The sequence below is a fragment of the Lissotriton vulgaris genome, chromosome 5 (assembly GCF_964263255.1).
Source record: "Lissotriton vulgaris chromosome 5, aLisVul1.2, whole genome shotgun sequence".
Lineage (NCBI taxonomy): Eukaryota > Metazoa > Chordata > Amphibia > Caudata > Salamandridae > Lissotriton > Lissotriton vulgaris.
In genome coordinates, this window is record NC_141693.1 from 1,740,641,491 (window position 1) to 1,740,654,033 (window position 12,543).

A 12,543-nucleotide genomic window follows, 5' to 3' on the forward strand; every position below is an offset into this window, starting at 1 on the left:
TCCTATGTAGGGGATGGGGGAGGAAATTGTCACTGAAAATGCTTGGACGCTTGTTGATTTGTTGGGGCAGAACTCACCCAGTAAGAACTGTGACAAGGAAGACTAGGTCCGGGGGTAGTAAAGATTACCAATAATTCACCAGGTCAATACAAATAAATGGAAGCTCTGGCTCATCCTCCATCAGCCATTGTTTTGTTGGGATGCTTGTGAATGTCACAATCATGTCCATCTCCCCCACTTTTTCTTACATTGAGACAGGGTCTTTTTTTTAGTGCCAAGCTTTTTTTTATCATGGCCTTGAAGTGGCAGAGACCACCTAGCATTATCTTAGAGGAGACAGAGCAATTATTTTAAAAAGGAACACAGGCTGACTGTAAAGTAATATTTACTGACAGCGAAAATTGAGTGTGTTTCACCCACCTTCACATCAACTTACTTAGGCCAGGCTTTGATTGTTCAACAAATAACCCACAAGCGACAAAGAGGCTTTGGGGTCCCAAGTTTCCATTAGCATCCTGGTCAGCAGGGAACATATATAGCTTCATTGTTGATTATGGGAGGTGAACTTTATAACTTCAGGACCTAGGAAAAAGCCTTGCGTTGAGGATATTCTCAAATACCTTTAAATCATGTTCCATTCTTGTTGCCCATCTCTTGATGATTCTCCCCATTCTGCAATTTCTGGGCCAGCACATCATACTTCCCTTCATGCCTCAGCAGTGATGTGTGGGGTAATAGTGCAACTTTCGTTTTGCACGGAATGTACTGCTTCCTCTACTGCGCACACACACACACACACACATTTTTTCTGTCACCCATCTAACCACCCCCCATTACTCCTGATAAACCATCCTAAGACTTCCTAGCATTCTGCTTTCACTTCTTCTGTCCATGCTGAGATGCTCTCACGCTGCTGATGACACAATTTTAATATTTAGAGTGATCTTTAATAACCAATCAGATACATAAGCGAATACAAGAGTCTATGGCGAGTTTGTGTACAAGGCGCAGATGTGGAAACACTGCAGTTGCTGTCCAATGGGTTGGCAGACACCACCGCCTCTCATTTTGTTGTGCAAGATTCGTAGAGGAGGCACATGGTGACAATCACTGGTAAATTCGGCATCTTCTCTGGCTTTGTGGCATATGCAAAAAGGTGGTTTGTGCGCTGCACTCCCACACTACAGAACACTACAAGACAGAAGGCGCGCAATAGAGCTCATGATGTGTATGTAGTATGTACTCCCGCAAAGGCAAATGGGTACTTTATCCAATAAGTACTTCAGTGAGAAGAGTCTCTCACCTTATGTTTGTGGCATACACTTGGTGCAATCACTGCACTTTCTTGGTACTCCAGCAGGACATCGGGGCAGTAAGAAGAGGAGGAGGCGGGCGGGAGAGTGCAAAAGAGCTTATCACCTGTCTCTTTGCGGATATCACAAAATGGCGCAAGGACTGGGAGCGGATGTACGAAGCACGTTGACACAAGTAATGACTCCATTTCCGCAGCAGAAGAGGGTGTGGCCAATGTTGACGCGCCAGGCTCTGCAATAAAAACGTTTCCGGTCCATGTTTGTGATAGTGCAAGAGGGTTAATAACTAGAGAGAGTGTGTTTCTGAGTGCAAATGAATCGCTCATACATGCCTACATCACAAGGCAATGACGTGTGTGCGCGTATGATAGGCATGTGTATCTGTATGTGATTGTGTGAATGCTTGGGAGGATGTGATACTCGTGTGCCTGCAAGGCAGTCTCTTTTATGTGAATGTAAAGAAACCAAGGAGATATGTTGGTGTAAGCGTCCATAGCACATGTATGCTTGGTAGGGATAGTCAGAATAGGAATGCAGAAAGCCTGCCATGGTTTTAGAGGCTGAACTCCGAATTCAGAGCTGCAGTCAAGTTGTGTTCAGATTCTGGAAAGACAGCTGCGGCAGTATTTGTTGGAATCAAAATCTGGAGAAAAGAGTTGGAACTGCCCTTACTTGTATTACACCCAGAATACAGAGCTCAGCCATGCTTGTTTGACCAGCCTCTGGATGCAGAGCCTCAGCCACGCTTGTTGTGGTCAGACTCTGAGTGCAGACCCTTTACGGTGTTTGCTGGCATCTCTGATTTCACTTCCGTGAAGAAGGTATGAGGGGTTGGGGAAGTGACGTTCAATCTCTGGCAAAGGGAAGGCGGTCACAGACATCCCCATGTCCTCCATCATTCTGCTGTTTTAGGCGGCACAATGGTCAACAATACATTTGCTATGTTTTCGCCAATATTGAAGGTCCCTCATCGGCGTCCAATTGAGAATATCTAGTTGCAAGGGTGAGACTTGTCAAAGTCATTTTACAATCTAACCCTCAAATGTGAAGCACGGAAAAACAACCATACAGAGGAGTAACCCTTGCAGTTGCGGGCATTTGGCAGGGGGTATTTGGTGACTCTGGGAGACCGCTAATTTTCGTGGAAGTGTGAGAGTCCACTGTATTCTGTCACCCAGCTACACTATGTCATCATCATCCTCACACTTCACCTTTGTGGTTTCCTACAAACTCCTACACCTCAACTACCTAACAAGATTTATACACTGCCTGTCCATCCCAAGGCCCTCCCTGATTTGCCTTACATACCACCATCCTGCCATCCTCTAGCACCTTGCCGCCCATCCTTGGTCATCTTTTAGAGACCACTACCCAACAATATCCTCAGCTCACCCTCATGTGGCACAACCCTAGCCATCCTTAAGACACTCTAGACTCCCCCAAGCCTACTTCTGCCCACCTACCTATAGCAGCATCTGTTCAGCTATAAGCCTCACCCTACTCTCTATCCCCATGCCTACCACAGTGCTGACCATACTCCCCCTTACTCTACAGCTCACCAGCCGAACATATACTCACAACCAACTAACCCTATGTGCCTTCCGTATCTTCCCTCAAATTCTGCTTCTGTTCTCCTTCCATGATTAAACTTTGTCCTTTTCCCCTGCATCACCCTCCCTCACCGATCACTGTGCCTACATATTGAAACCGAGGTGTGATACTCTATAAAGGCGTTGTCGTGCCATTGCCATCTGCACAACATGGTGCTTCTCCATCCTCCACCGTCACCCATCATGCCATTCGCAGTTCTTAAACCCTCCACCTTGATCATCAATTATCCATTTATCATTCCACCTCTGCTTCCAGGTCTCTCCTTGCTGTTTCTTGCCTCCCTTAATCTCAGGCTTCTTAGATCCAGGCCAATCCCATCTCTACATCGCCTGATATTACCCAATCCTTGGTCCATAAGGCTAACCCAGCCCCCTCAGACGGCATCACCCTAAAATCTACTATGCCCTTCCCCCTCTCTACGTGCTATCCTGACATTCATGATTTCCTAACCCTGTTGAATCCCTTGCTCCCAATCTGGTGTTCCCTGGAAAGTTGAAAAAATAATAAAAAAGTTTTTAAGAATGGAGAGTCACGAATTCTCATCAACTTATTCGTCATAGATACCCACACTGTAAATCAGAGTTCAGTTACCCCACATCTAACCATCCCCGCGCCCCACATATAGGTCAGTGTTAGGTAACACTAGTCCTGGGAACCCCCGCCCCCCATTCCTCTGATGTACATTTATAATCCCGCCAACTCTGAGCTACAATCTGTCATGCCCTTCCTCCTTCCCAGGGCCTAGACTTGTGTGGCACAGGTAGGTCAGCCTGAGGGGTAGTAGGGGGTGTCGCTGTGGTAGTTGTAATCAGGGCACACCTTCTGTACCAGTCTGTAGTCAGTGCTATAAAAGGAGATGTAGATGCAGATGACTTTGAAGGGCTGGGAGCAGGTCCAGGAGACGCGGCTCTGGGTGTGCTCGTGCAGGCAGGTCTTGGACGGGTCATAGGTGCACAGCCCTGTCTTGGTGGCCCGGTCCACTTTCTCGTACTCTATTCTGCAGTTGAACACCTTTGACTCCTTAGCCTCAATATACATCTGCTGCTCCAAGTGAAACTCCACCGCCTTGTTGGGTGGTACCAGGCTGACAGTCACGTTGCCCATTCCTGTAGAGTTGTGCCGGAAGTAGACGCTGAACGTGCCGTTGCCATGGTCCACCACTTTGCCAGTGATGAGAAGATTGAGCTTCACAGTTTTGATGTTGGAGTAGAAATCTCCCCAGCCAAACAATTTCTTAAACTTGGTAGTCTTCACGATGGGACGCCGCTTGGGACGCGGACGTGGCACCCGGCTCAGCTCGGAGAGGCTACCAAGGACGTCCCAGAACTCTGGAGAGTTGGACAGAAGCTCAAGAAGTGTGGTGTTCTGAAAAGGAGGCTGTACAGTCCGTGATTTGAAGGTTTGGACCCCCCTTTTCTTTTGCACACGAGGTCTGGGCCGAACTTCATTCTCAGTAACTTCTTCATCTTCTGAAGTATCTTCTGGGCCGCAGATAACCTGGTTAATGAAGAAAGAGATAATTACCACAAAATAAATGCACACTCACTAATTCAAACTCAAACCAAGATTATCGCACCTCGAAAAACAACCTACAAGTGACAATAATACAATGCATTCCAGATGGACATAGGAAGATGGCAAATAGAAGACAGTTACACAATGATTGATAAAACGACAGTGAGGCAAAGACACACACTATTATGCAGTAACACAGAATCATCCTTACACACTCGCAAAGGGACATGCACCGACCCAAATGTATACATTTGATATTATACCCCAAAACGTACTGCTCCTCAACATGCATATGACATCACAGACAACATCACAAGTCCTAATTGCTGACTCCATACGACCTGGACTCAAGAATGACTGCGAATTACATCATCAGTGCCTTCACTGATGACGCAGCTGATCACATTGCACAGTGCTTTCTATGACAGTCCTTTAATACAATACACTCTTGACATCTACAGGTCAGAAAATCTCAGCTGATACAGTTTTATATACTATGAAAGCATCACCGCAATTAAAAGAGCTAGTAGCACATCAAGAACAGTCAGAAGGTGTAGGAAACCATTGAAAAAGTGAAAGCAATCCAAATTTGGAGCCTCCACATCCTGTAATGTGGGTAGAGAAGAAAAGATAGGTAAATAATTTTAGAGAGATCACTGCCCTCATTTCTAGGCCCGGTGTTTGATGCAATCTTTATTGAACCTGATAATAGTCCGTTCGAGTTAGATATTTTTCTGGTGGCTAAATAGTGCCTATTCTAAGTTTTTCCCTAAAATGATGCATAACATATTAATTGTGCTACTTATTACACCAAAATCCACCAAAATGTCAGGTATTTGCCTGACATTTCTCACCCCAATAAATATCGGCAAGTTTGACCTGCTGAAATGTATTACTGGCGCGCGGTTTCTATCGCACTCAGTATTTTACGGGTGTGATAACTCTTATTTGGAGTTACCACACTTATCAAAATTAATCAGCCCAATATTAGAAGTTCATGTTGTGAGCATATACATATCAGTAGTAAAGAAACAGTGAGCATATTATACTATAAGTCTACACAGAACTCCTGAGTAGTCTGAGGTCTATATGGCGGGCTCAACAGGCTTCAGCCCCCCGTCATGTATGTCAGCCCTGGCTGAGGCAGCTTCCCTAGCACACACAGACAGTTCTTGAGCCGCCAGCCCCACCCGAGTACTTCACAGGCCTTTAAAAGACCATTCACTTGTTAACGAGGCTTCTTAGAGCCCCTGCATCTCCACTCTGCCTATGGCTGGAAGAATTATCCCCCCCTCTCGAAATTTGGCTCTAGTTGCGCGTCTGCTATATGGCTATATATGTGTGATACGTAGCAGGTGGCACATGGGTATTGCTGGCGAAAACACAGGGCATACTGGGAATGAGTGTGCATAAGAATTCATGGGTGAATGCACCATCTCTACAAAGGGAACATATATTACAAGGGAGCGAAATAAAAAGACATACCCAAAACAAGACTGTAAAAACAACATGGCTGTCCAGTGACAGCTGTCATGAGATAAAGATCTGTGCTATTACGTTGCTGGTAAGTAGAATGGTTAAACCTGAGGCAATAATATTATTACAAGCAGCTATTACCAATCAATACATAATGATCAATGTATACTGCATACTGGTACCAAAACGGAGTGTGAAACTGGGAGGTATATATGTATGGGATATATAGCTACCATAGATGTGTGTAAAGAACAACTCCCTCTAGCTATGTAAATATAAGGTTGCGCTTCCAGCAGTGTGTTTAAAGTAGACTACGGAGTTGGATCTTTTACTTTGGAGACCTTACAGTGTGTGTCATGTGATCCGCAATGCCAACAATGCTGCCATTTCCGATGAATATGTGATATTTCCCTTCGTAACACTGATGATGTACTTTGTGATGCGATTGCCACCAATGATTTGATGGTTATGTCATCAGTTATATCATCTATATTATCCTTTGAGATCCCGTCTGGGATATTGTGTGCTAAGATGGGCGGAGAACGGAGTGCATTGGGTGATGAGGTTGTGTGGATACTTCAGCAAGCAAAACGCATGTTTTGTATTGTAACCACAACAGCAATTCAAATTTCACTTTTTCCAGTGAATTTATAAATGTTGATATTAATACACTACTGTCCTTTTGATAGGTGTAAAGTAGCACCAAACAAGATAAATATTTACTTTCAACTTTTCTGTTGTATTGCTTTGGTTAGATTGTGCGTGTGATGGTGTGAGGTCTGAGAGGTAGTTGAGAGTGGGAGTTAAAAATGCATAGCTAAAATGAACGGGTGAATAATTCTTGTGTGAACTTTGCACTCGGAACTGCCAATGGACATGCTGTGTGTATACTTTGCACAGAGCATGGTGGGTGACTGTGTGGTTGAAAAGAATATGTTTCCCATGCAAGACAAAGTTTATTGCTAGAAGGCAAGTTACATTCAATATGCACCCCAGGCAGACAGCTGCCATGTGCCTTCAGTTGTTTTCCCCCATTTCAGTCCATCTCTTATACTGCAGCAATTTGTGTTTTATCCTTCTCCTGTTCATCTTTGTTCCACTTATCCCTCCTTCTCATAGAACAAATGGTGCAACGCATATGCAAGCTTTGGCCAAAGTACATTTCTCAACTTTTTTTTTCCAGTTGAGCCCGTTGATCATTGGCAATTGTTAATTATTTGTAGTGATTCATTTAAAACACTCAACCAACCCATTGCTTCTAGGATGATACAAAGATGTCAACCAAATCTAAATACTCATCCACTTTTATTGACACTGAATTTGATTATCAATGACTAATGCTTCATGGAACCTTTTCAATAAAACACATCCTTAAAAATTCAGTACTTATTCGAAAACTTTCATTCACCAATCAATCATATCTAAAGTAAACTTAAGTGCACCATTAAAGACTCCAAATGGACCAGCTGCTTTCAATATCAGCTAACTCCAGGGATGATCAGGAAAAACCGAGGGGCATATTGCCAAGCAATAGCGATAATTATCGCTATTGCTTGGTTAGAGACAAAAATTTACCGCTGAGCTGCGGCGATTTTTATCGCAGATAAACCTTGGTATTGGAGGCGCTAGGGGGCGCACAGCGGAATGGCTGCCTGAACTGCAGCTCCGCCGGGCGATCACCAACAATGTGATCTATTGCCGCTCAAACCCCGCTAACCCACTATCCAAGACCATCCACGAGTGGGTGAAGATGTGGTGCATCGATCGACGTGGAGAAACTCGACCACCACTCCTGGTTTTTTGACCTTTGCCGTGTACATTGTAGGGCACGGCGGCCCGCCTTGTTAAAAGGGGTTCAAAGACAACCAGTAACCAAAGACCCCTTTATGTTGCCCGGCGGTGTCGCCTCTATGACCCACCAATATTAATCAATGAAGAAGCAGGCGCTGGAGACTGGAAGGCAGGAAACGAGGATTTTATTCTCTCCGGAGGAGAACACATCAATTCAGACAGCAAGTATCGTCACGAGGTGCTCTAACCACATCTCTGAGGCCTGGCCTCTTATACTAGGGTTTATGACCTTTATTACACGTAACACATTCTCGCAACACTTTGATATTTGAAAGAACATCCTGGGAATCTCCCCTTCAGGCCCGTTCCCACATACATTTACAGTTGAATTCCCCACCCCGGTCACAACAGGTGATGATTGTCGCGCAGCAGGGCATTCCGCAGATTCACGGAATGCGTGGAGTTGATCGGATCTCATAGGGTGGGGGCTTTGATCGGCTCGAGGGTCTTTTGATGGGGAGGGGAAGCTTCCTACTGTACGGGGTAATAAACAGTATCCGCAGGGCCAGGTGGCGGCCTGGGAACAAGGAAGACAAACGGGGACACAGGAAAAGGGGTTTGTATCAAAGGATTTGGGACCATGAAAGGAATGAAGGGAAGTGTCGCGCTGGGAACAGGATGGGATTCTGTGGTGAAGCTGCGCTGAAGAGGGATTTATGACCCAAGGCATGAGAGAGCGGGGGGGTTGTCAGCGTGCGGGGGATGCTTGCGAGGTTAGGAGAGAGAGAGAGACGCGCTGGCTATCAGCGAGGGGCAGGGAGGCCATGGTGCTCAAAATGGCTGCCGCTTACGCGCACGAATGGGCTCGAAAGGGGCAAGATGGCGCCGATAATGTTGACGTTTGCAGTCTAATCTTTAACAGCCTGACAACATGGCTGACATCGGCTTGCGGACCTCCGACCTGCGCGGCGGCATCGGAGTGGGATTGGCCCACTAAACCAGCATCCGCAAACCGGGGGTGAGAACCTGCTTCCCTGGCTCAAGTGCACATTGTGATCTGCTTTCACCCCCGTGTGCGATCAGTCGATTCTGCCGTCTCCCCAAACCACGCGCCTGACAACATGGCGGCGCGTAGTGCCGGAACAGAGCTATCATCGCCTTCGCGCCAGTGAATGCGGGCTCGGCCGGGCTGGGCTCACCGTCTGGCGGATCAACAGGGACCACCACTGGATGGTGCGCTGCTGGCTGTAAGAGCTTACAGGCTGCTTTCTGCTGGTGTGCCGTCGCCGCCTGCTCTACCGAATCGGCGGGAGGCTTGCCAGATTCACGAGCAACTTCAGCGACGGAGGGTCTCACGAGGTGGGCCGTTTCCCACATCCTGCTGACGACGGTGGGGACCCGACCGGAGGTACAGGCGCTCCCTAACCGCATTAGATCGCGCTGCTTTTGGAGTCGCCCGACCACGTCCCCCCCATAGCCCACACGACCTGGAGAGGGGCACCTGACAGCCATTTTCCCGATCGCAGGGTCGGAACCACGTGCAGCTAATCGCTACCTTTGCCGGTGCATCACGACGACGGCGGTAAGAGTCACGAGGGCGTCTGGGCCCGCATTCAGAAAAGCGACTTCTCCGACCGCCATAATGGGGAAACCGGATAAACAACAACCAAAGATATCATTTGACAACAGAAAGGCGACAAAACCTGCGGACGAGATGGTGGAGTCTGGCGGCTCTACCGAACCAGTGCCAAACAGCAACATGGAGAAGATCCTTTTGGCAATTCAATCGAATCTGCAGGACATCAACGGTAAGCTGGACAACCTGACGTGCAGGATGGACGGCATGGCCGCTCGGCAGGAGAAGCATGGCGAACGTTTGGATGAAGCGGAGACGAGAATATCAGCCGTTGAAGATGAAGCGCGAACCTCCACCACCAAGTGCGCGGGAATGGAACGAATCCGGGAGGTGATTAAAGCGAAGGAGGAGGATTTGGAAGCGCGTTCGAGGCGCAATAACGTGAGAATCACCGGCCTGCCGGAGTCGACCAATACTGGGAGGATGGAGCAATACGTCGAAAATTTGTGTAAAGATCTCTTTGGCACGGAGGCCTTGTCGCCCATCTTCATAGTGGAGCGGGCCCATAGATCGTTAGCCCCCAGACCACCGCCCGGTGCCACGCCAAGGCCAATTGTGGCGAGGATACTCAATTACCGGGATAGAGACACGATCCTCAGGCTCGCACGGGAAAAAGGCAAAATCAATCATCAAGGCAACTCCCTAGAGTTCTACCCAGATCACACGGCAGCGGTTCAACAGGCACGTAAGGAATACACCTCGGTGAAGGCTAAACTGCGTGATCTGAACATTGTCTACTCGATGTTATATACAGCCCGACTTCGAGTGGTGTGGAAGGAGAAGGCAATCGTGCTGGCAACACCCAAAGCGGCCCAGGACTTTATTAAGAAGGTACAGCGTGAGTCGAGATCAGACTCGCAAAATGATCAACACAGAGACTCGGAATGAAGCTATCGGCGACATCCCACGTAGGGCAGCGGTGAGTTTTGTTGTACTGTTGGCTAACATGGCTGGCTAAGTAGCCGCTATAAACTGCACGGGGCAGATCCGCCTGGGGTCAGACTCCTGAGTGTAGACTGTGAACACACAGTCTGTCAGAGGGGCTGTTATCCATTGGGCTTGGGGTTCACTTCTGATTTTTGACTTTACTCGATGCCTGTGGCTGACCCATGCATACATGCCCTCCCCGCGGTGTATTAGTTCATAGAACTGTGTCAAAATGGTCATTTTCTGGCGCACAAGGCAGCTGTACAGCTTCTTCCCCATAAGTAGGCTTGTAAACTATCCTGTCGAGAGCACTGGGACAATGGGAGCGAGAGTGCCTTCAACGCCACGGCGTACACGACCCTGCAGTATGGCACCTTGCGGATATGCGCCCGCTCCTGCGCACCTCCATTGTATTGTCTATTTGCAGTCACGCACTTGTTATGTGGGGGCGGTATGTACTCTGGGCGGTGTGGGGATTGAACTGCCACCGACTATTGGATGGAGTCGGGATGGCGCTGTGCTGCCCCTATAACAACGCTACTACTTGAGTAATGTTGCTGAGTCCTTGGAGAGTAGAGGGGACAGCGGGTCAATGGACACATGTATTACGAATATGTACGGTTTTTATAGTATCGCCAGCACCCGTCCACCGGGTGAAGGGTTGTGCTCCTGGCGGTCCTCCATGAGGGTAATACCCACCACGAGTTCTCAGTATGGGCACTGAGTTGTTGGTTATGTGTTTGTGGGATTTGTGCTCTGAGGGGCTATGGCTTCGGCAGGTTGGGGTTGCTGGAGTGGGTGGGATAAGGGGTGGGGGGATGTTTGACTGTTTACAAAGACCGACAGCATTGCATATGTATACCGTCATAGGTTCTCCGCTGAGATGGACAGCCATTGATACGTTTGTTCTCTATACTGCGAATGGGCAGGCACCGCATGCAGCATTGGAATGTACAGGGATGAAATATATTGCATTATCTGATGGTAACGGGTTCTAGGAGTGAGGGCAGATTGTGCTTAAACGTTCTTACTTGGAATATACGGGGGTTCTCTAAGCCTCAGAAAATCAGACAGGTTATTGCTAGTCTCACCAGATGGAACATTGACATGGCATTCATACAGGAGTCACACCTCGCACCCAACACACACGCACACTTGGGGTCGAGATGGGCGGAGTCCACATACAGGGCCTCCTATTCTTCTTACTCCCCTGGGGTGCTTGTTTTGATTAAGAAAGGTGTCAATTTTGAGGCACAGCACGTTACGCATGATCCCTCTGGTAGGTACGTGCTAGTGACAGGTACACTGAGAGGCCAACGCGTGACATTCCTTAACATGTATGGTCCGAACACTGACGCTCCGGAATTCTTTCGGGAAGTCTGGGGTCACTTGCAAAAACATACTAACACGCACATATTATGCGGGGGGGGACTGGAATGTGACATTGCAGGACGGGCTGGACCGCTCCACACATTCGCTAGAGCAGCACAAGCAGTCACGGCTGATGATGGGTCACATGATGGAAGACCTGGCCTTAGCTGATCTTTGGAGGCTGCAACACACTGATGCGCCAGGCGCCACACACATTACAGCGTCACACAATAGCTGGTCCAGGTTGGATTACTGGCTGGGTTCTAGGGACGTGGCTCTGTGGGTTCGCAAGTTACAGGTACTACCCCGCACATTATCTGACCACAACCCTGTCCTGTTGCAAATGGAACTTCCACGTTACACCCCCCCCCCTTTCCAGTGGCGGTTTAATTCCCAGGCCCTCTCAGACGTAGTCTATGTTGACACCTTAAAAAAAGCAATAAAGGACTACTTTGATATTAATGCACAGACGACGGAAGACCCATGCCTTCTCTGGGAGGCATTCAAAGCCACGATTAGGGGTGTCTGTATTGGCACCACCATAGGGGTACTCAAGGACATCAGGAGCCAGATTCGCCGCTGCGAGCAGCAAATGAGGGACTTAGAATTGTTGTATGAAACGACACAGGATGTTTCACTACTACCTGGGTTGCGCGACTTGCATACTGAGCACGCTGACTTTCTGGAGTCCGAAATAAAGTACTTGGACCGTAGGCATGTAGCTAGAGCCTTTGGAGAGGGGGGTAGGCCAGGGAGTATGCTAGCACGGAAAATTTGTGAGGGGCGAGGACAGTCGGCGATACTCAGAGTTAAATCTAAGGAGGGTATATTACAAACACACCCCGCAGATATCCTGAAATGCTTTGTGGACTCCTTTAGCTCGCTATATCAATCGCAACCCAC

General features: G+C 47.9%; 1 protein-coding gene across 1 annotated transcript in view; it reads right to left on the minus strand.

Annotated features, from left to right (window-relative positions):
• Nucleotides 1–925: 925 nt before the first annotated feature.
• Nucleotides 926–12,543, minus strand: part of NXPH3 (neurexophilin 3) — a 178,349-nt gene continuing 166,731 nt past the window's right edge. The window contains exon 2 of the mRNA XM_086923991.1: nt 926–4,421. Coding sequence (XP_086780117.1) covers nt 3,690–4,421 — 732 coding nt within the window. The 3' untranslated portion in view covers nt 926–3,689. The remainder of the gene's footprint in view (nt 4,422–12,543) is intronic.